At 40.0% G+C, this 20,868-nt stretch overlaps 2 protein-coding genes across 3 annotated transcripts in view; one reads left to right on the forward strand and one right to left on the reverse strand.

Annotated features, from left to right (window-relative positions):
- On the reverse strand, positions 1–10,633 carry ADAT2 (adenosine deaminase tRNA specific 2). Of its 2 annotated transcripts, XM_071434341.1 has the most exons (6): positions 10,501–10,633; positions 10,221–10,325; positions 4,666–4,816; positions 4,027–4,133; positions 2,278–2,350; positions 1–2,162 (listed from the first exon to the last, which is right to left on the reverse strand). In XM_071434341.1, the coding sequence occupies exons 1-6, from the start codon at positions 10,555–10,557 to the stop codon at positions 2,122–2,124; spliced, it is 534 nt and encodes a 177-aa protein (XP_071290442.1). In that variant the 5' UTR covers positions 10,558–10,633; the 3' UTR covers positions 1–2,121. The 2 variants fall into 2 exon arrangements, 1 of the variants encoding a protein (XP_071290442.1); XR_011680317.1 differs by having other exon boundaries at positions 2,278–4,133.
- The window catches only part of PEX3 (peroxisomal biogenesis factor 3), a 20,686-nt gene continuing 10,391 nt past the window's right edge, over positions 10,574–20,868 (forward strand). Inside the window, exons 1-3 of the mRNA XM_071434328.1 lie at positions 10,574–10,731; positions 18,564–18,695; positions 20,004–20,085. Of these exons, the coding sequence (XP_071290429.1) occupies positions 10,659–10,731; positions 18,564–18,695; positions 20,004–20,085 (287 nt within the window). The 5' untranslated portion in view covers positions 10,574–10,658. The remainder of the gene's footprint in view (positions 10,732–18,563; positions 18,696–20,003; positions 20,086–20,868) is intronic.

A 20,868-nucleotide genomic window follows, 5' to 3' on the forward strand; every position in this document is an offset into this window, starting at 1 on the left:
TCGCTCTCAAAAGAAATCTATTTTTCTCATCCTCTTCAGCCTCTTTTGGCTTTGCACAAGACTTGAACTGTTTATTAAGTGACAGGTTACCACTGACAAAAAAATTCTGTTCCAACTTAAGGGTTGAAAAATTGGACAAAGCTTTTAAAATGTGTTTTGTCCTACTACCAGTAATTTTTCTACTTATTTACATGGCTCCTACTGTCCCACATGTTCCAATAACAACATCCTTCTGTGAAAGAAAGCAATGGGAAAGGAAAGTGTTCACAGCCCCTCTGAAAAAGAAACGATGTTGAGAGATTTAGGTCCTGGTTTTAAACAGTATGAAGGCTCTGATTCCTACTGTCACTGATGTCAGTGACGAGCCAGATGTCTGATGTCTTTAATTTGGACTTCAGTGATTTCTTCAAGGTATAAGAAAATCATGGTCCAGCTGAGATGTGAATATATCTATAGTGATAAATTGCCATCTTTTATCACCAGCCAAATGCCATCATCACAGGCATGCCTGTTTCTTTCTAATAAAGCCATCCCAGTCATTAAAAATGGTCCTTTCCTAAATAGCTTTTCCAGCTTAGCTGTCTGGTTCACAAGCCCTTCGAGCTCTGAGGCAGATTAAATCTACAAACACACTCATAACTTTTGTTTATGGAATGGGAAAGACTCAAAGAGAGCTCTAAGTAATGGTCAGGAGAATAGGATAGGCTACTGACATCACAGTTACAGGGCTTAAGGAAAAGAAATATTATTTCTAAACTCTGAAAATAGCTATTATGGTAAAAACGCTTCTTTCCCATGTCATTTTGTAAACATTAAGTAAAAACATAAAATACAAGTTATTAAGAACAATGGTGACAAAGTAATGCTTTTAATATTCTTCTTAGAAACACTTTTGAAAGCATTTATTTGAAATACTGAAAAAATTTAACTGTATTTAGTTTTTATAGTTATAAAATTTCGAACACTCTTCTGCATAAAATAAATAAAGCTACAGCATTTCTCAAATTTCTGAGTAACAGCCAAATAAACTACCAACAATTTCATCCTTCATGTAAGTATCCACTAAGAGGTATACAATCAAGACTGAACCGTACTTGTATTCTTAATTCATTAGTGGAACTTGAAGGCCCTCTTCTGGATTATAAATTACTGCATGGCCAGGCAAAGTACACGGAAATGACAAAGCCAACCAACACTATGAAAAGTGTCTTAAATACATTTTATTCATGTTATTACCAGCTTCATTTCTGGGTTTTCCCTTGTATTTGCCCATTTTCATTACTATAATTTAGTATATAATTATATATATATATATATATAAAAAATATATATATACACTAATATATATATAAAAAATATATATATTTAGTATATAATTTAGGAGCTCAGAACAACTTCTTAGTGGATTCTTAAAAATGAAGTATTTCTTATACTGATATTCACAAGAGGAGTGGACAGCCTAAAGAGAGTTGTGGAGTTTCTCCACAACTCTGTATGAAGGTGTTGTGCAGCCAAGTGATATTTGCTTATCCTTACTAAGCAACAGCAGACAGAAACGGACATGTAATTGTCTGTATGTCCCTGTCTACACAGGTATGTGACTTTCAGAAATTACCTCTGAAAATCTGGCTTGTGCTAAGGTAGAAAAAAATGAGGAAACATTTGCAATGGTCTTAAGTCTTCAAGGACTGTCCAATTCCTTTATATGCCTTTTGAATGAACATACACACACAGACTGTAAAGGACTTACAAATGTAACCTTCTAAGAGAGTTGCTTGCTTGCCTAAGCAAACATTTGCTATTGAAAAGCAAGATGCTTCTCCACACACAGAAGGAAAAAAATATTCTAGAATGTACTGTACAGAAGCACCATTTTAATGGATCTGTCTGTAAACAAGTGGACTTGAACCACCAATTTTCCTCTTTCTAAAAACAGCCATTTACTCTTGATTTGTCATGGTAACAAGAAACCATAAATATAAAAACGTAGGAACAGGTACTAAGTATCCTATTAGTAAAAACTCTGAAGAGAAAATGAAACATAGTTTGATTGAACTGCACATTTTCAAAAAGCAGCATGCTGAAGAAACCTTCACATATTATTTTTTGGTAAGTGTAGGGCTACTGACGACCATCCTTTTTCCGTACTTTGGATTTTGGTGCTGCCAAGAAACAGGAAAGGAGAAGAATCATCAGAAGTGAATTACAGTAATTTCAGTGCCAACATTCTTTTAAATTAGGTTGGGATCAAAATGGATGCATTAATGTAAAACCTACCATTGGGATTTTCTTGTCTGTAAAAAGCTTTTAACAATTCCACTGCTTCTTCAGCACGATAGCCAGAAGAGCACTGCTCAAATTAGAATGATGTTAGTGAGCACATCTGAGAATAACGTATTCCATGCTTCACAATAATGCCTTGAGTACAGAATAATTTTAAACAACTGTACTGTCAACTTAGGGGTCAAAAAAAAATTTCCTTTTTAGGTTTAATACTTAATACACTTTAAAAACACTACGTTGGGGCTTAATAGAATAAGTAATTTCTGTAATAACTTAATATTAGATAAAACAAACTTTCTTAGTAAATTCTGTAAGTTTTTTTATGAAATCTACAATTTCTTTCTTATTAATGTGTTTCCAACCTCCCATACTCCTCAAGCACTTGGAAACATAAGAAAAATACACCTAGGTATTTGCAGATAAGATTCCTGACAGAAAACACTCATCTACGTAACTAACAGTCACCTTTCAGATCTTTTTGGTCCTTCTAAAATACTTTTCTATGCCATGAACACTAATGACAAAGCATTTAAATGTCACTCATACTAGATAAATCTCCATCCATGCTAGGAAACAAGTATTTACTCCTATACATTCCACTGCAGTTGCCTACAGAAACAAAAGATTCATAGTATCGAGAACCTTCTCCTTTCTGTCTTCTGAATGTATAAAAAAATGAAATACCACATGCCAATGTTAGCAAATGAACACTCTTCCAGTCCCAACTACACCAATCAATTCAGATGTTAGTCTCACTGACACACTGACAGAAAGCTGCCTAATATGTTTACACTGGAGTGCCAAACAGTATTGTTTTCCTGACTGAAATTCTTTGAGCCTTGAGCCTTTAGTGCTTATTTGCAATGCTGAAATATGCTACTTGTTTTTTACATTCATTAAAATCATTAATGTGAAACATGGAAAAGAACTCCAGGAATCGGTATCACTGTCTAACGCAAAATCATGTACAACTGTGAATAATGTAATAAATAAAATGCTATAAATAATCTCTACATCTATGTATGGGTACATAGGTAGTATCATGCTGTAAAGCACCTAGATTTAATTTAAACTCTGCCTCCACTGAATGCTTGTCCAGCCTTTCTCACATGACAAAGATGCCTAAAGCATCTCAGACACTGTTCAGTCTTTCAGTATCCCTACTATTCAGAAAGTTTCTTGCTAGCTAAACTGAATTTCCTCTGCTACTGTTGCAGTTCAGATTTATTTTGGGATTTGAACTACATGAAGTAAGTCTAAGCTAATACATTTTATCTCATAAACACACAGACTGAAAACAAATACAATCATTTCCAGTGGCTCAGCTAAAACCCAGCAATTTTATAAGTTGCTGTTACTTGATATTTATTGATTATGTGTTTGTACATTGTGCAGCTTAAAATAATTTCCCCCCATCTCTTCCTGTAGCATATATTTACTGTTCTAAGTATTACACGTATTTTAGATATATTTAATTCTTACCTTGTCCCACAAGCATAATTCTTTCCCTTACCCTTTGACACATCCTTTTAAATAATTTAAGACTGTCATCAGGGTTTCCTCAGTTTTCTTTTAGGACCTAATTTTTTTTTACATTATTTTCTGATTAGGCCAACTTTACTTGACTTTGATCATCTTCCATCTGTGTCCTCTTGAAGTGATGCATAAGATTCTAAAAGCCTGGTAGCAAAGCCAGGCACAGTACCCTAGCTGGAAAACAAAGGGAAACATTTTACAGCCTACTTCAAATGGGTCTCCTGAGTCCACCATATCATCAGATGAGATGCTCAAAACGGAGCCACAGCCGCCAAATCGCTCATTTCGACAGCCGTACACGACCCGTGGAATTTATGGGAGTGAGTCAAGGTATTAAGTGAAAAACAAGCAGGAAGTACAGAAGCCTGATCTAGGCAGTCATCAAATTTCCTAAAATGTGCTAGTACTCTTCAAACTAAATTAGCTTGAGCTACAATTCCTCCCTCATAAAATCAGAACTTACTTTTGAATGATGTAAGATGTACTGCTGAAGATGCACATCCAGCCTTTCTCAGAAAAGGGGAAACATGAATCTCCAAAGCAGGGTCATACAAAGACATGGTTTACTGATTGACACAACATTCAAAGCTGAACACTGAACTGCATTTGACTCATTTTACATCCTAACAAACATCTCTAAAATGTATTTTTAATCTCTTAACAGTTGTTTGTATCTCTGTCATTCCTGAGTCCCTCGCTGTTCATCATGGACAGCTGGTGGGTGCAGACCCTCAAACCACCCCTCATGCCTTTCCCTGACACTGTCCAGCCTTTCTTTGTGGGCCCACCATGGAAGGAGTAATGGTTTGAGACAGTTTCCCAGAGTGAGTCAGCAGGAAAGGATACTCATCAAGCGCAGAGCAGCTGCACACATGATACAGGGCTCCACAGTTACGTACAGCACCAGCTGCGGGAACACCTCCCGATAATCCCTCTTGTGCTGCTTGCACCACTCAAGGACCTGGTCGATTGCCACCATTTCTGCATGTCGAGTCGCCTAGAAGATAAAAATAAGTATTTTCTTTAAAGTTTGCATTTATTCACTTTTGTTAGAGAAGTAATATAATGCTCTTTGCTGGTTCAAGTTGCAAAAGACATTTTATAGCACCCAAACTGCAGAAGAAATACTCAGTCCAAGAAAGAAAATATTCAACTCCAACCTCCTGTGTGTAGCACACAAGATCTACAAGTGACAGTTTTTTCTTCTACTTTTCCCAAGGCAGAGGAGCATGCTCAGAAGTTCTCCTCTCTCAGCCATGCCAGCACAGTGAGGCAAGACATGAAAGCTCTGCTTGATACTTCAGGGACACACAAAGCTCACTGGCACAACTGACATAGTCCATAGCCTGCTCTACTTCCAAAAGCAAGAATACAGGCTGGATTACTTTCTCTGGAAATATTAACAAAATGCTCCCTGCTGGTACCTTTCCTCCCTCTGACAATATTCCTGTGCTCACAAGGAACGTATACACTATGAACAGTTTGCCTCAGGTTTAATGCTGCCTGGGGATACATGTCCAGTAAGTCCCTCAAGTAATAGGCAGGAATTTCAGCATATGACTGATTACAAAAAGACAAAGGAATAATAATTTCTCTTTTTTTATCCAAGATAACTGAATGATTAGTATCTCAGTATCTATGGCACAAAAACCTGAATGGAAGTGTTGATTTTATTAGCAGAGAGACCAAAATAATCAGTAATGTCCCAGTAGCTCTCTGAAATGTCTGCAGCACTGTGTTACACCAATGAAATGTGACAGCAAAAATTTCAGGAAGTACTAGTTTTGAAAGGACTCTTCAGTTAGAGCCTGATGCTTATTTGAATTAAGACTGTTAGTATTTTCCTTCCTTTTCTATCTATTCTGAAAAACAAGATGTTTTTGACACAAGCATTAGAGTAAGACTTAATCAATCCAGATTGTATTTCTACTCCTCTTTTGTATGTCCTTACATGACCTTTGATAGCTTCCTCTCAAAACATGAACTTGGGTTAATGTTTTAGCACTGTGAAGATCTGTGGTGATAACACTGGGATGCTCTGCAATACATGGCAAAGGACTCATAACTCACTGCTATGTTTGATACTGTTCAAAAACATTTTAAAACTCCTAGAAAGGCCAAGCAGCTGCTGCAGGTCCTACCAGCTTCTGCAGTAATAGAAGACAGCTACACAAATGAGATTACACTAATATAGAACACTACTACACACCAGTGTGCCCATATCTTAAGTAAAACACACTGTTTTGGTCATGTCATGTCTTGAAGACACAGGAACATCAGGACAAAGTCTCACCTCAGGGTGAGAAAGGATTATCCAAGTTACAGAACAGTTTCCATTTAGAGACTAATTAGACTGTGGCTCTTAACAGATACAGCCAATAGTTTTCCAAGTTAAGAGGACTACAGTAGAGGTTTCTAAAATAATCAAGAAAAATGTGGAAAAATCACAGTTATAACTGTGATTTATTATTTCTCATAACAAGTGAGTATCCAATGAAATTATCAGGCAGCAGATATAAAATAAACAAAAGGAAGTACTCTTTCACAAATTATATTGTGAAACTCATTGCCACAGGATGCTATGGGAGCCAAAAACATAAATGAGCTCAAAAAAGGTTTAGACAAATTCATGGAGGATATGTGCATGGAGGATAGCTATCAGAAACAATGACCCAGATATAGGCCTTGGACTCTGGAAGTCCCCAAGCTATTCACTTCCAGAAGTGGAAAGGATGTGCAAGGAGAAGGTTTACACTTGTTTCTTGAGCTCCCTCCTTACACAACCTATTAAAAGTCCATCTTAAAGACAAGATAAAAGGGAAAAACTGACCTTCCAGGTCTGTCTTAAGATTTTATTTTGTATTAAGATAGCTTTTTTTTGATTTGCTGTGTATAAAGCAACATACAAGAGGGATTATTTTAATTTTGAATCACTGACTCAATTCATAAGCTTAACTTGCCAAATATTACACACTATTTTAAAACCAAGAAAGCAAAAGCAGGTTAAGAGTAGCAAGGGAAAATGAGAATTGTTACAGAGTGGCAAATGGTGTACCAAAGGAAAAAAAGCTGACTCAGTGGGGTAAAAGCCTTGACAGTGCCCCAAACTGTGGCAAACGTTTCACAGACAGTAAAGGTATCTAAAAAGCTTGCTTTCTAAATTTTAGACCATAATTAACAAGAAAGAGTAAAGGGGTCCAAAGCTCAAATTTCTGTGTCATTTTGTGGCTTCATTACACAAACAATACTTCAGTTTCAATTATCCCCTACTGTGCCTGCAGGACACTTGCTAAAATGACCCAAGAGAACAGAACAAAGAGGAGATGTCTGTGTGTATCAACAAAGGACCTAGGACAGAGAGCATTTTACTGGGAAGTGAATGATTTGATCACATGTTGGAATAAAGATGCCAAAAACACATTTCTTGATGGGCAGGGTCACATATGCTGTGAGGGAGAAAATTTTCAGGTTGGTCTGAGGCAAGACTGTGAACAAGCAAGCAAGTGTGGGAGCTGCCAGAGGGAACACAGCACTGGCACACGCTTGAGAACGAATCACCAAGCTGTCTAGACCCAATGTCTTACACAGACATTTGCTGCACTGTTGCCCAAGGAAGACAAGTAGTGTCATGTCTATTTTGAAATGCTGATGCCACAGCCATGCTCCTAAAAAATAAAATAAACCAAACACGGCTGCATACAAACTCCCTCCTCCCAAAAGCAACTTCTCCCAGAAGAATGTAATGATCAGAAATTTTGCAAATAACTTCCACAGAGTAAGCAGCAGTATTTCTGACATGAATGTGTTCTGCTGTGGACATGGCAAGCAAAAAAAAAAAAAAAGATGCAGGGTGACAAGAGATAGCAAGTTTTTGGCAACTAAATCTTTTTGCCAAAATGAGCAGTTTAGGAACGTACTGAAAGAGGGCATAAAGAAGACACTACCTGCTCCTAACTTCAGCCCATTACATCACAGGACGCAGGGACCTGCTTAAGGAGAAGACAGAATTTATTTGACAAAAGGCTCAGAGGCAAGCTGATTCCTGACCAAAGGCAGAATTGCAGGGAAGGACTGAAGATCTAGTTGGATAAATGATCACTTCTTCAAAGCAGGAACCAAGTTTTCATGGAGTTCAAAAAGTCAGTACGTTATAAAGCTGCATTTTTGGGAGCCAGAAAACTGCCAGTCTCATGGCAACACTTTAATGCATCAAGGTAGAGTGTTACATGAGTGAAACCTTCAGAGCAAACAGAGTCACAGTAATAAACACCAGGAAGGATAGGTGTCAGGATTGTACGACACCTATCCAGGAGGGTCTCAATAGTAAAGCAGGCAAGATACCAAACCTTTAAAAGTAGTGTCATAAGGGCTAGTCCTTATAAAAGGTAAATTAAACAAGAAGATAGCTGAGACTAAATTAACTTAGTAACTTTCTTTGACAAATGTTTTTTCTAGGCAAGAGAAACATCAGTCTCTCTGGACATCTCCAGTGCATCTGGCACAGCACAACCTGTGAAATTACTGTGAGTGGGGAAAACAGCCTAATGCAAGGAATGTAAGGTGAGCAAGAAAAGAAGAGACATTGCACTGACAGGGGAAATATTTGTCCAGGGGGAACTCATTACCACAGACACTCAAAGATCATTTGGCTTAAATGTTTTCAGTTGTGTCACTGACATTAACTGGAAAAACCCCTACAGAAAGCAGCTGATGATGTGATGTCTTTTGTATGATGAAAGACATCACGAGAAGTGACAGGGTGAGAGTGTCATTCAGGAGGTGGATGGCCTTCAAGACAGGAGTAAAGAAAATTACAAAAAAATAAAATTAAAAAAAATAACAAATGAAGAATAACAAAACAGCATAAAAGACCAAGGAAGCTCCAGAAAACATTGGTGGACTTTCTTCCAGGGAGAATGTGAAGTACTATTGTTATCAAACAAAGCACAAGTCCATCCAGAATAAAATTCCAGTTAAGTGTTCTTAAGAGTTCTGGTTAAGTGAATTCAAGAAAAAATGAATCAAAGCTGGAATGGCTATGTAAAAGAATTATTCTAATGAACACAGAAAGCCAGCCTGTCTTCTGAGAGGAAATTAAACAGCTGGCTTGAGAAAAACAAAAGCTGAAAAGGAATAAGACTTTAAATACATCCAAGCTATGTAAAGTAATGGATGGTGCTGGCACAAGAACAGGGAGATATAAACAGAACATTAAAAGTTTGAAACTGGAAATCAGACATTTTTTAGCCATCTGAGGAATGATGTTCTGGAGAGGTCCTTCAATATAAGGTAGGACAATAAATTAGTTTTAAAACAGACTTTGGCATTTATGATGTCTGCTGGAACTGCCTCAATGGTTCAAGAGGATTGGTTTTTTTCTCCAGGATGGTCCCTAAATAATGCCAGAAATCGTTAGAAGAAAACTGAAAACAATTTCCTTTGTTCACATTTCATAACAAGTACTGCTTTCAAGCTTAGATTTTTTTCAGACTACATGGAGCAATTACGTATCTGATAAAAAATTTAAAAGCACTAAGTACCCAGCATTTCCAATCACTATAATATAAACATTCATGAAAATTGAGCCACAAAAGAAGTGAAATTTGAGCTGAGCAGCAATTCGAAAAAAGCTTGGCTTTCAGAGATATTAACAGATTACTGTTTCCAAAATCCAGATGATTGTTTTTAAATCAGGCTCCTTGCATTTTAGTATGTACCTTCAAACAGTCCTGACACAAAAAATGCCTGAAAGCTTCCCTGACATTCTTAAGTTGATTTTGATTTTGTTATCAGTCTTGCAAGTTATGTTCTGTTTATTAACATGTGATTTCTACACAATATTACTATCTCTGGCATGATTTTCCCAAGTGTCTGCTTCCCCACAGTGCTTACAATGGTGTAACATGAGACACTTAACTTCTCTGTCACCTGGCTTTCTTAAAGCTGTATTAGAATCCTCTTAATACATTACAGATTGTCCTGCAGAACAAATTACTATAATAATTCATCTTTACTGTTACATTTTTCAGCTTAGAAGACCAATTTTAACTTTTTATTATGTTTTGAGATTTGAGACGTCTAATATGAATTACAGCCAGATCCTGCAGACAGATTAATTTATACACAACTTCCAGTTGTACAAAATCTCTGTTGGCACTAATGGGTCTCTCAGCGCCAGATCTTATAGTTGATTTGATGGTTAAAGTTGCAACAGGTCTAAAATATACAGGAAGTAGTTTTTTGTTCTGGCCTGTGGACAGAACTTCATCAGGAGAGGCTGCACAGTCATTTCTCACTCCTAACCCCCAGGTGACTTTAGGAGAGCACGTTTGAGACCCAGCCCCGGGACGAGCGCAGGGCAGGGCGGCATAGCCCCGATGTTCCCGGCCCACGGGACTCACGTTCTTCGTCTCGTTGACTTCGTTCCTGCCCCTGCCTATGACCTCGCCGTTGTAGACCAGCAGGCAGCCCACGGGAACCTCCCCTTTCTCCAGCGCCTCCTTAGCCTGTGGGACGGACAGACACACAGACAGACTGGCGAGAGGCACAGGACAGCGTTACAGCAGCGGGAGGAGCTTCCGCCGGCCCCATCCCCCGCCCCGCCCTTCCCCGCTGCCGTGAGGGGCCCGGGGCGCCCCGACGTTTCCCCGCGGCACAGCGGGAGCCCCGGCCCGCACTGACCACGTCGAGCGCCTGGTCCATCCAGGCCAGCACGGCCGCCTCCCCCGCCTCCGCCATCCCGGGCCCGGGCGCTGCTTCCGGGGCACCGCGGGCGGTGCCGCCGCCGCCTCCGCCCCCTTCCGCCGCCGCGGGGACCCGGGGCGGGCCAGGCTCGCAGGATGCTCCGGTCGCTCTGGAGTTTCCTTAAGCGGCACAAGAAGAAATGCCTGGTCCTTGGCACCTTCCTTGGCGGTGAGTGCCCGGTCGGGGGGCGGGGGCGATGATCTGGGGGAAAGGCGGTGTCGGCCCTGGGGCCTCCCCGCGGGGCTCCCATCGGAGCGGCCCCCCGGAGCTGGCGCTGGGCCCCCGCGACCGGGCGGGCCCCACGCCGGCTGGAGGGGATCTGGGGAAGCCGGAGTGCTCCCGTCCGCCGCCCAGAGAGCCCGCAGGACTTTCTCCCGAGGCTGGGAGGGAACCTACGCGCCGTCACTTAAGCCCTAAGAGACGGGAAGGATCTCGCGTTGCCCAAGTGCTCTTACGGCGGGTGATGGCGTTACTTTGAAACAACATTGAAGCGCGCAAAGCGTGGGTGTCACTGGGGTTGTTTTTGGGATGGAGGCTGACAACCTCCACTTTTCATATGTGACTTGTGTGTTGAGGTGAATTGTGAAATATCACAGAATCAATTAGGTTGGAAAAAAGGTCAAGGAGTCCAACCTTTGACTGAACACCACCTTGTCAGTTAGACTATGGCACTCAGTGCCACATGCAGTCTTCCTTAGACACCTCTAGGGACGGCGACTCCACCACCTCCCTGGGCAGCTCATTCCAATGTCTAATCCCCAATGGCATACCTGAACCTCCCCTGGCACACTGTGTGCTCTTGTTCTGTCACTTTTTACTTGGGAGAAGAGACCGACCCCACCTGGCTACAATTTCCTTTCAGGTATTTGTAGGCTCCCCCTGAGCCTACTTTTCTCCAGACTAAACACCCCCAACCAGCCACTCTTTACAGGACGTGTGCTGCAGACTCTTCACCAGCTTTGTTGCCCTTCTCTGGACAAATATAGATCAGTTGCAGACACAAAACTTTCACAGAGAGGATTTGCATTAATTATTCAAGCAATTTCTCCCTTAAAGCTCTTGTTGAACCTGTAGGGTGGTTATGGGCTAGTAAGCTCCACCTTCTGTTTAAGTTATTTTTGGGTTTTTTTTAGTTGGAAGTAGATTTAAAAGAGCACATTGGATCTGTCTTTCTGTTTAACAGTGAAGTGCATAGCTGTGCAGCTGGAGATTAGATGCTCCTCAAAAGGCACAGCCATGTCTTTGTGCACTCAGTGTTCAAATGTTCTTATATGCAGTGTAAATGACACAGAACTGGAACTTGCCTGAACAGTTGAATGTTCTGAGGGCTACAGGGCTTTTGTAGTATATTTTGTCATATATTCAGGTGAAGTCCCCTGTGAAGGTGAACTGTATTTACTTCTGGCTTGCTGTGGTTCTTGCGTTGTCTGCATTCTTTCATCATTAATTCCTTCTGGGGTTTTCCAAAGAGTGCTAATTAATCCACGATAACAGGCTGGGTGATGGTTACTGCCGTACTGGTAAAACTGCTCCTCCAGGTCACCCTCTCACCTGCAGGTTTGGTGGCTCTGTGAGTGCAGAGCTGTCATGTTTACCACCACACTTGCAGCCCACCACATTCAGTAAACAGATTTGGTTTCACACACCAGGAAGATGTTCTCCCTCCTTCAACTGTCTGTGTGAGAGTAGTGGAATAGTAAAAAATCACTTCTCCTAGTTTCAACAACTAAACATGGATCAGTTCCCAAGTGGGAAAGCAGGTGTCTGGGAACTTGGGGCTCTCATAGTCTGAAATCTTAAATTCCTCATGCATGAACAGCCTTCTGCCAGCCTGCAAACCAACCTAGCATAACTGAGTTTGCAGTTTTTTCCTTATCATTGGTTTTGTTTATATACAGCTCAGTGTCCCTTTCACTAAAATGCTACTGACTGAAGTGTGCTTAAACTAATAATTATGGCCTAAATTAATGTAAACTATGCTATCATTTTCTGCAGCATGGCTCAATTATCTGTTTCTTCAGGCCATGTAGTATTTGAGGACTGTAGAGAATTGCTTTTTATGCATTTGAGACAAGTAAATCTGGGCTTCCACAAGCAGCAGCTTTGCACCGTGGTGTTTTAAGGCAGGCAGGGAGATGGAGTGAATTACTGCAGAGTGCTGCTTTATAGCTGTTCAGCAGCTCAATCTTGAGTGCTTTGGTCATCTCTGTAAGTATGGATCAGATCTTAAAAAAAACCCACGAGCTACAGCAATGCCACCACCAGTGAATCAGAACTCTGAGATCCGTGGTGGACTCTCCAAAAAATACTGCTGAATCTTGAAAGATGGAATGCAACCTCACATACTGCTTTTAAACAAAGACAGAATATTTGGAAGTTGCTGAATGATTTAAGGAAAGTATCCAAATCTGCTGACTTAATAGCAGAGCCTGGAATCTACATTTCTGTGGTGTTTTTTTAAGAGCTACAGGTGCATATTCTGGGAAGGAGGGTATAACAAGGAAAATAGGACATGACAAAATTTAGTGATTTTAAGTCCTTAACGGGCACATGGTCAGAGATTAATGTGGATATTTAATGATCCATTAGACAATATAGAAAAGTTTCTACATTATTACTGATACAGTATTGTATCAGTGTTGTGTTACTGAATTACTGCACCAAAATCAGAGTTGATTGGTAGCTTTTTCTCTCTTTACTGAAGTGTATTCCATGTGTATTATCAGTGGCTGTCATTCTTCGCACAATTGCTTTCAATCCCAACACTACAACAGATTTTACTGCTTATGAAGATACAAATCTCATTAAATAAGAGCTCAAATTGAGGGAAAAAGCAACTGAAAAATATGTGTAACTCCCCCTTAACCACAGAGTCTGGTTGAGAAGGCCTCACCTTAGCAAAGACCCTGTACAAACCCTTTCTTTAGAAGTTTTTTTCTTTGACAATATAAAATACATTGCATACTGAAAAGACTTAAATCTCTTCTAGCAAGCAAAATCTAGTGATCTGTGATCAACCCACTAGAAATACGGAAAGTAGAGAGAGAGAGAGCATGATGGAGCTGTAAGGACAAATTAGGTTCAGGTCTTTATTGGATAGTTTGATTAAAGTAGTTTTTATTTCGGTGCTCAGCATTCGAGGTAGATTTCAGTAGATATTGCAAAACGATTCACCATTGAAATTCTGTTGCTACAGTGGAAGAACAAGCTCAGGGTGTGTCTGGAATGTATGGTTCTGATTTCCGTGGTGCATTAATTAGTGCTGAATTTAATCTGTTGCAACCTTTGGCCTGCAGAAAAAGCATTTCAATTCAGAAATCTCTCTGCTTAGCAGAGAAAGTTGGCTTGGTTTGTGAGTAAGCACAGGGGCATTAAATATGTTCTGGTGAAACTCAGTCTTACCAAGAGAATAAGGCTTTAGTGCCTGCATGTTTTAAAGATGGTTCCATAACAGGACAATTGTATGTCCCTTGATGCATGTCTTGCTTGAACATAAGGATAAACCACAACTTATGGAGCTGTTTATGTCCTGGAAGTCCTGGAAGGATGGAGGCTTCTGTGTGTCAGCACAATTTCTACATAAAACTGAGATTTTCCCTTTTTTTTTTCTTTTTTTTTTTTTTTTTTTCCCCTGAGGTAAGTATGGCAGTGAGGGCAAAATTAGGGTTGTAAAAGAGGTTTCCTGAAAAATTGATGCCTCCTTATTACCCATCCCATTCTTCTGCTCAGCTCTCCATTCCACCTGTGAAGAAGGGAAAGGGGCTGAGGGAGAGAGAAGCCATAACTTATGTGGTGTGAGAAATCCCCTACCTCTCAGAGGCTACTAGAGTGAACATGTAAGAGCCTGCAGACTTTGTAAACTTCTTGCATTGCTTACATTTAGGTGGGAAGAGACTCTACAGTGCTACAGCCAGAGAGGGATATGGAGACAAATCAGAGCATATTTGTCTCAAATCAAAGTGTTGCTTCCAGAGGATATAGGTGCTATAGACCCCAGGGTGCTTCCCAGCTGGCAGCTAAAGCACCACAGAGCCACTCACACACACCCCTTCTCCAGTGGAATGAGGGAGAGAATCAGGCCTGACCCATGCTCAGCTGTCCCTGAACATGCTCCCCCCTTCCCCTGTATTCCCCTAATTTTACTGCTCTGATGACATCCTATGATGTGACATGTCCCTTTGACCTTGTGGGATCAGCTGTGCTGGCTGTCTCCTCCCAGCTCCTTCTGACCCCCAGCCTCCTTGCTGGTGGGGTGGTGGGATAGGCAGCAAAGGCCTTGCCTTTGTGTAAGCCCTGTTCAGCAACTCCAAAACATCTCTCTACTACCAGCACTGTTCCCAGCTGTTGTGAAGAAAATTAACTCCATCCCAGCCAAATCCAGCATAGACAGCCAGTGCACATGTAAATATGTTTCAGTTCCTAGATCAGTTGTAAAACAGTATCAGTTGTAGTTTGAGATCCTTACTGAGGTTCCTGTTCTTGAAGGATCTGACTTCAGGTGATGTGTTTTTTTATCACTCATCTGTTTCTGAACCCTCCAAATCAGATGTGTTGGGACTATAGTATTTTCTGTAGTTCATATTTTGGTGAAGATAGAAAAAAGTTTCCGTAGGAATTATCTCCTGCACAGCCTCACTATTTCTGAATTTTCTTAATTCCTGGTTTTGTGTGTAACATATGGGAAGATTCAGCGTGAAGTTCCATCTATACAACAGTTTAGCTCATTAGACATGAATAAATCTTGCTGCTGCAGCTTTTTGCAGACCTCCTATCCTATACTGAGCGGCAAAACTAAGTTATATTAGTTATTATAAAAAGCTTATATTGGCTTTGCATGTTTATAACAAGGGACTTTCAAAATGTCAGCTTAGTTTTTTACAGGTTTGTTAGCTGACTTGACATCATGGCAGTTTTTGGATGTGGCTTTCTCAGGTCCTGCTTCCAACTTCACATGATGATTTTATGTGATGCATTAATTCTGGACTTAGAGTCTGTATTATTGTCAAGTCCTCTGAATTAATGCAACATATTAATATAGATACACATGGTTGTCCTGAAGAAAACTGCAAACACCCCTGCAAGCCAACCCCCCGGGTGGCAGCTCCTTGAAATGTCTCCTAAGCCGGAGACTTGCAGAGGCTCCACTGCTGTTCTCAGAGAATGAGTGCAGTGGGCAGAAGTTCATTGTCACAGCTGAGACTTGAGTTTCTCCAGTGACTGCTGTGTCCTCCAGACCACTTGGAGGTACTTACAAGCCCTGCAGCTGCTAACAGAGAGAGTCTGCTGCTGGCAGCCATACCTCAAGCTTACTGCTGTTTGCTGGGTTTGCTTAAGGTGGGTGAGTGGGAGGGTGGTGTTCAGCAGCTTTTCCTTTGGTTAACTTCTAATGCATCACTCTCCAGAGAAGAGGATAATCCTGGATCAAGCAACGTCTGTTAACAGTGGGTCAAAGTTAATACTTTAGTACAGGGAAGGGAGGGAGAAACAATGTTGTATTGTTGTGTTGTATTGTGTAAACGATGTGTTGCATTGTTTTGGACAAGTGGTTTTTTTCTGGAGACTCCTTGTTAAACCTGGATGAGAGCTACTGCAGCTTTGTACCCTCCCAGGCCACAGCAGCTCTGAGTACAGAGTGGGCACACAGCCCTAACAAGCCGGTGTTAAGCAATTCGCTGCTGTCTCAATCTCAAAGCTGCTGCTCCTGTGCATCCCTCCAGGGCACACACATGATTCTTGAACCGATTGCATGTCTGCTATGACATTCATGCCTGTCTACATTCAGGAAGTCTTGTGCTTGTGTGTGTGTGAGTGGCTCTGTGGTGCTTTAGTTGCCAGCTGGGAAGCACCCTGGGGTCTATAGCACCTATATCCTCTGGAAGCAACACTTGATTTGAGATAAATAGGCTCTACTTATGACTTTTCTGCTACCTGAAGTTAAAAGGATTTCTTTTGGGGTGTAGGGAAAGTAAACAAAAGTAGTAATTTGGACAAATGACTATATGTTAATGTAATGTGAAAAATGTAGTGGGGTAAAATGATTGGGAAAATCTTGTGTTCAAGAATTGATCAGTAATGCTAAAAAATTGTTTCTATTTCAATATGTTAGCTGAAAAAAAATCAGTAACCTGACAGTTGTATTCCAAATAGATATCTTTGGCAGGAATTGGTGACATTTTAGATTAAAATAATCTCGATTGTGAAATCTCATTTTTGATTAACAATTAATTGGTGGAATTGCATTTTTTGTATATGGACCCATAATATTTAAGTTTGCATCTGATGAAGTGAATATTTCATGTGGCACATGGGCAGTCTGCCCAAAGGCTGAAGTGAGGGAGAGACTTACCCATTTCTATTTTATGAGGCTTTTGGGAAATGGAAGTGACTGTGCTTGTTCCAGACTGGTCTGGCTTGTAGTTGCCTGTGAGCAAACATAATGCCAGTATAAATAGCTGGATTTTCTTACAACTATGGAACACAAAGTTGACAAGGCTTTTCAAACACTGATTATAGTTTTGGGGAATATTTCGGAAGGTTTTAATAACCTAAAAAATGTAGCAGAATTCAAAACCTTGGGAAGTTTGGGTTTGTTTATGGGGCTGGTGTGTTTGGTTTTGGTTGGGTTTTTTTGGTCTGGTTTTTTTTTTAGGTTTATAAAATTAGTTTTGAAATTTTCAGCTTTCAGCAACTGTTAGATGCCTCATTTGTTCCAATATTGGCTTCAAAATTGCACTTTGAAGAAAACTTTGTGTTTACAACTTTAGAAAGTACTTTGAAGAAAACAAAATTAAAAATACTTGATTTGTTACTTGCATTTCTTCTGTGTGCTGTTACTGACCTGGCAGATTTGGAGCTGACTCTCTGTAGAGGAGCTTCAGTAATTAAAGTATTAGTCCACACAGACAGCAGATTATTAACCTGTACTATAGTCCTCTTTTGCATGGATTTGTTCCTCCCTTATCTCTGTGCCCCCTCCAAATCTTTCATGAGAGAACACTGGTTACACACTCGAGCAGGAACCTGCTGCTGCCAGTGCATACAGGAGGCAGCAGATGAGCCTGGCACATGGTAGGTGCTGTAAGAAGGCCTGGGTGGAGGGGAGCAATTAATGGAAAGCAGCTTACAGTGGGCAGAGGTGCTGAGGATAAGCCTAGAGGGTGTAGTGGCACCTTGAGGAATGGCTTAGGAAAGGGGGCAGAGATGAGGCAAGGTGGGAAGAGGGCTGTGGGCAGCCTGGCTAGGTATCTGAACCCCTGGTGGTGTGAGACAAGCAGCTGGGGGAATCTTCACAGGGGTGGATGTTGGAAGAGATGAAAATGCAAAACAAAGATTTTTGATGTGTCTTAATGGAAATGACGAATCATAGTGAGAGTGATGAGGGATGGTCAGACTCTCAAGAGAAGAGTGTGGCTGGAAAGTAGGAATGGACTGTGCCTGTGTGAACAGGCACAATCAAGCCCCATTGGAGCTAAGGTTCTTCCTACAGAAGTTTCAGGACCAAATGAAGGAAGTGTTGATCTATAACATTTTTCTCATATGTGATCTTTAGTACTTGAATTTTATTTCTAATTTCTACTAATTTTAGAAATAGATTTTTTTAAAATTTTTAATTTTCATCCATCTCTAGACCTGTGCATTTCTGTTTGTTTTCTCTCTTTTTTTCTTACCCTACATTGCTTCTCTATTTTGTTTCAGTCTCTTCAGTGCTAGTTGTTCACATTGCAGTAGTACCAAAAATGTCTTCTATGAATGGCAAGATACCTCTTCTCAGGAAAGTTTCTTCTCCTGATTCAAGTCATAATCCCTGACATTTTAATTAATTTTGAAAACATTCTTTCTGAGTACTGCTTTGCCAATAATTATTAAAATACTCAAGACACCCATATCGAAAAAAAAAAACCTAAACCACTATATACCCTTATGCTTTAAAAAACAAATAGAGGTTAAAGGATCTTTCTCACTTTTTAAAAGCATCTTCTAATATGGCTATTTCTCTGTAGGAGTCTATTTACTGGGAAAATATGGGCAGAAGAAAATCAGAGAAATCCAAGAGCGAGAGGCGGCTGAGTACATTGCCCAGGCACGAAGGCAGTACCATTTTGAGAGTAATCAGAGGACATGCAATATGACAGGTAAGGAAAAGAAATAGCTACTGATTTAGATTAGGGGGAGGTATTTGGGGATTTATGCTACAGGTTGTCAGGATGGAAGAGCAGTAAGAAATGTAGGTAAATTCAACATCTTAATTAAATACTGGTACAAAATAGAGTTGTTTTGCAGATAAAGAGAATCTGAAGAGTAGAGAACTAAAGGGAATTTAAGGGGCATCAATAAATCTACAAGTATACATGCAGGTTACAATTTTTTGGACCAGGACCCTTTTGCCTTAAACTGCATGTAGTAATGAGGTGTGAAACAGCATTTAGATTCAAACAATACTGAATTTACAGCGAGATTATGTTATTCATTATATCACGTCATTAGTAAGCTGCATGGAGAACTTGGTGGACAATTTTTAATAAGAAGCACATCAGCCATCAGAGTGTGAAGGTTCCTGACTAGCTGGAGAGCAAAAAGAAAAAGTACTTTTTCTTACAGCACCAGTCTTAGGATTTTTGGAAAGGCGATGACAGAGAAGAATTTTAACAAATTCCTCATCACTGTAAAGACAGGCCATTCAAAACTATTTTTATTAAACAAATTAGGCAGTATTTTCTTATTCTGTCTAAATTTGTAATGGCTTCTTGGGTGGCTGTAAGTCTGACCTGTTTACCCAAACCAATTGGTATTTTATTTTCATCTTTTGCATTTTGTACTGCTGAGAGTGATCTTACTGCAAGGATTAGGTTTTTCTTTGCCCTTCTTTGTGCAAAATATCTTATGTTTGGCAGCATGCATTCCTGACAAGATTTTTCATACTTTGTTCTTAGTATTTATCATGTTTTCCATCTCCTGTTCCTGTCAAGTAACAGCAGATCAGACATTGTTCTGAAACTGAAAGATTTTTTTCCCACTAGCTTTCTCTCATTCATAACATACCTTTCTCCGGTTCTCTTGCTGGAAAAAACAAACCTCAGATCTTTTTCTTCTCACTGGGAGAAATGCAGCAGTGTAGGTTTTTGCCATATTTTCTTCTGGGGAGTTGGAGGCATGTATATGCAGGATGTGGATACACATCTGTAGCTGAGCCAGTAAAACCACGTGGTCACGTAAGGGCAGCATTGTGCCCCAGCTCCTGAGAGGCACACAGGTTATTGCCCTTCTGCATACTCTCTGGGCTTCCTATTTGCTTGTCTTCCCAGCTTTGCCTGTTGAGCAATGGGATGTGCATCCTATAGCAGCTATTCAGTGTGAGCTGAGGATGGGTTTATGATGGGGTTTTTTTGTTGTTGTTGATGCTAACAGGTTTTGTTGTTTGGTTTTTTTCCTTTTAATAACAGTACTGTCAATGCTTCCAACACTGAGGGATGCCTTAATGCATCAGTTAAACTCTGAGAGTCTCACATCTCTTCTTAAAAATAGGTAAGACTGTGTTAAATAGGTTGAACTTCACTTGTTTTGATGACAAGTTTTTTTCAATTTATATGATGTAGAGAGTATGCAGAATTTTGGTTTAGTGTCCCATTGAATCATTAGTCTAAAGGTGTTTTGAAATCACTATGTAAATATTTTGTCATGTTACATGTATTTTGATAGGTATGGCATTTTCCAAAAATTACAGGAAATAATACTTCCTTTCAGGTGCTGCAGTGAGAGCCATGTTTTTTCTTGAAATGGGTATAAAATAGGTAGATAAAAGTACTTGGAGGATCTAGTTCTCTCTTAAACAGAACAGAATATTATGATTGAGTATGACTGAGTTGTTGATGTTGTGTTTGTAAAAATGTTTATGTAATCTTACCAAGTTCAGACATGAGTAGCAGTGGAAAGTATCTAAGATGAGATTGCAAATGCCTGTAAGTGATGAAAAGTAATTTTTTAAAATTTATTTTTGAAGTTGAACAAATAGGGACATGTCATACATTAACAGAAATGCTTCCCTGTCAGAAAACACCTTGGAATTCCTTGCAACTGCAGGGACAAATAGCCTGTTTTTAAATACATAAAGTACATAATAGCATATCTTAAACCCAAATTGCTTGGCATATGGCACAGAGTAAGAGTGTTATGGAGGCAATTAACTACAGGATTTCTGACTCACTGTAGACTGTCTTTCTAGTTTACCTCCAGCTAGTTTATTTATACAGTTATAACTTCAGCTGTCCAGCATTTAATAGGTTACCTACTCAGTCACTGCTTTTTTCA

The sequence above is a fragment of the Agelaius tricolor genome, unplaced genomic scaffold, assembly GCF_023055355.1.
Source record: "Agelaius tricolor isolate 1412-34295 unplaced genomic scaffold, bAgeTri1.0.p SCAF_1, whole genome shotgun sequence".
NCBI lineage: Eukaryota > Metazoa > Chordata > Aves > Passeriformes > Icteridae > Agelaius > Agelaius tricolor.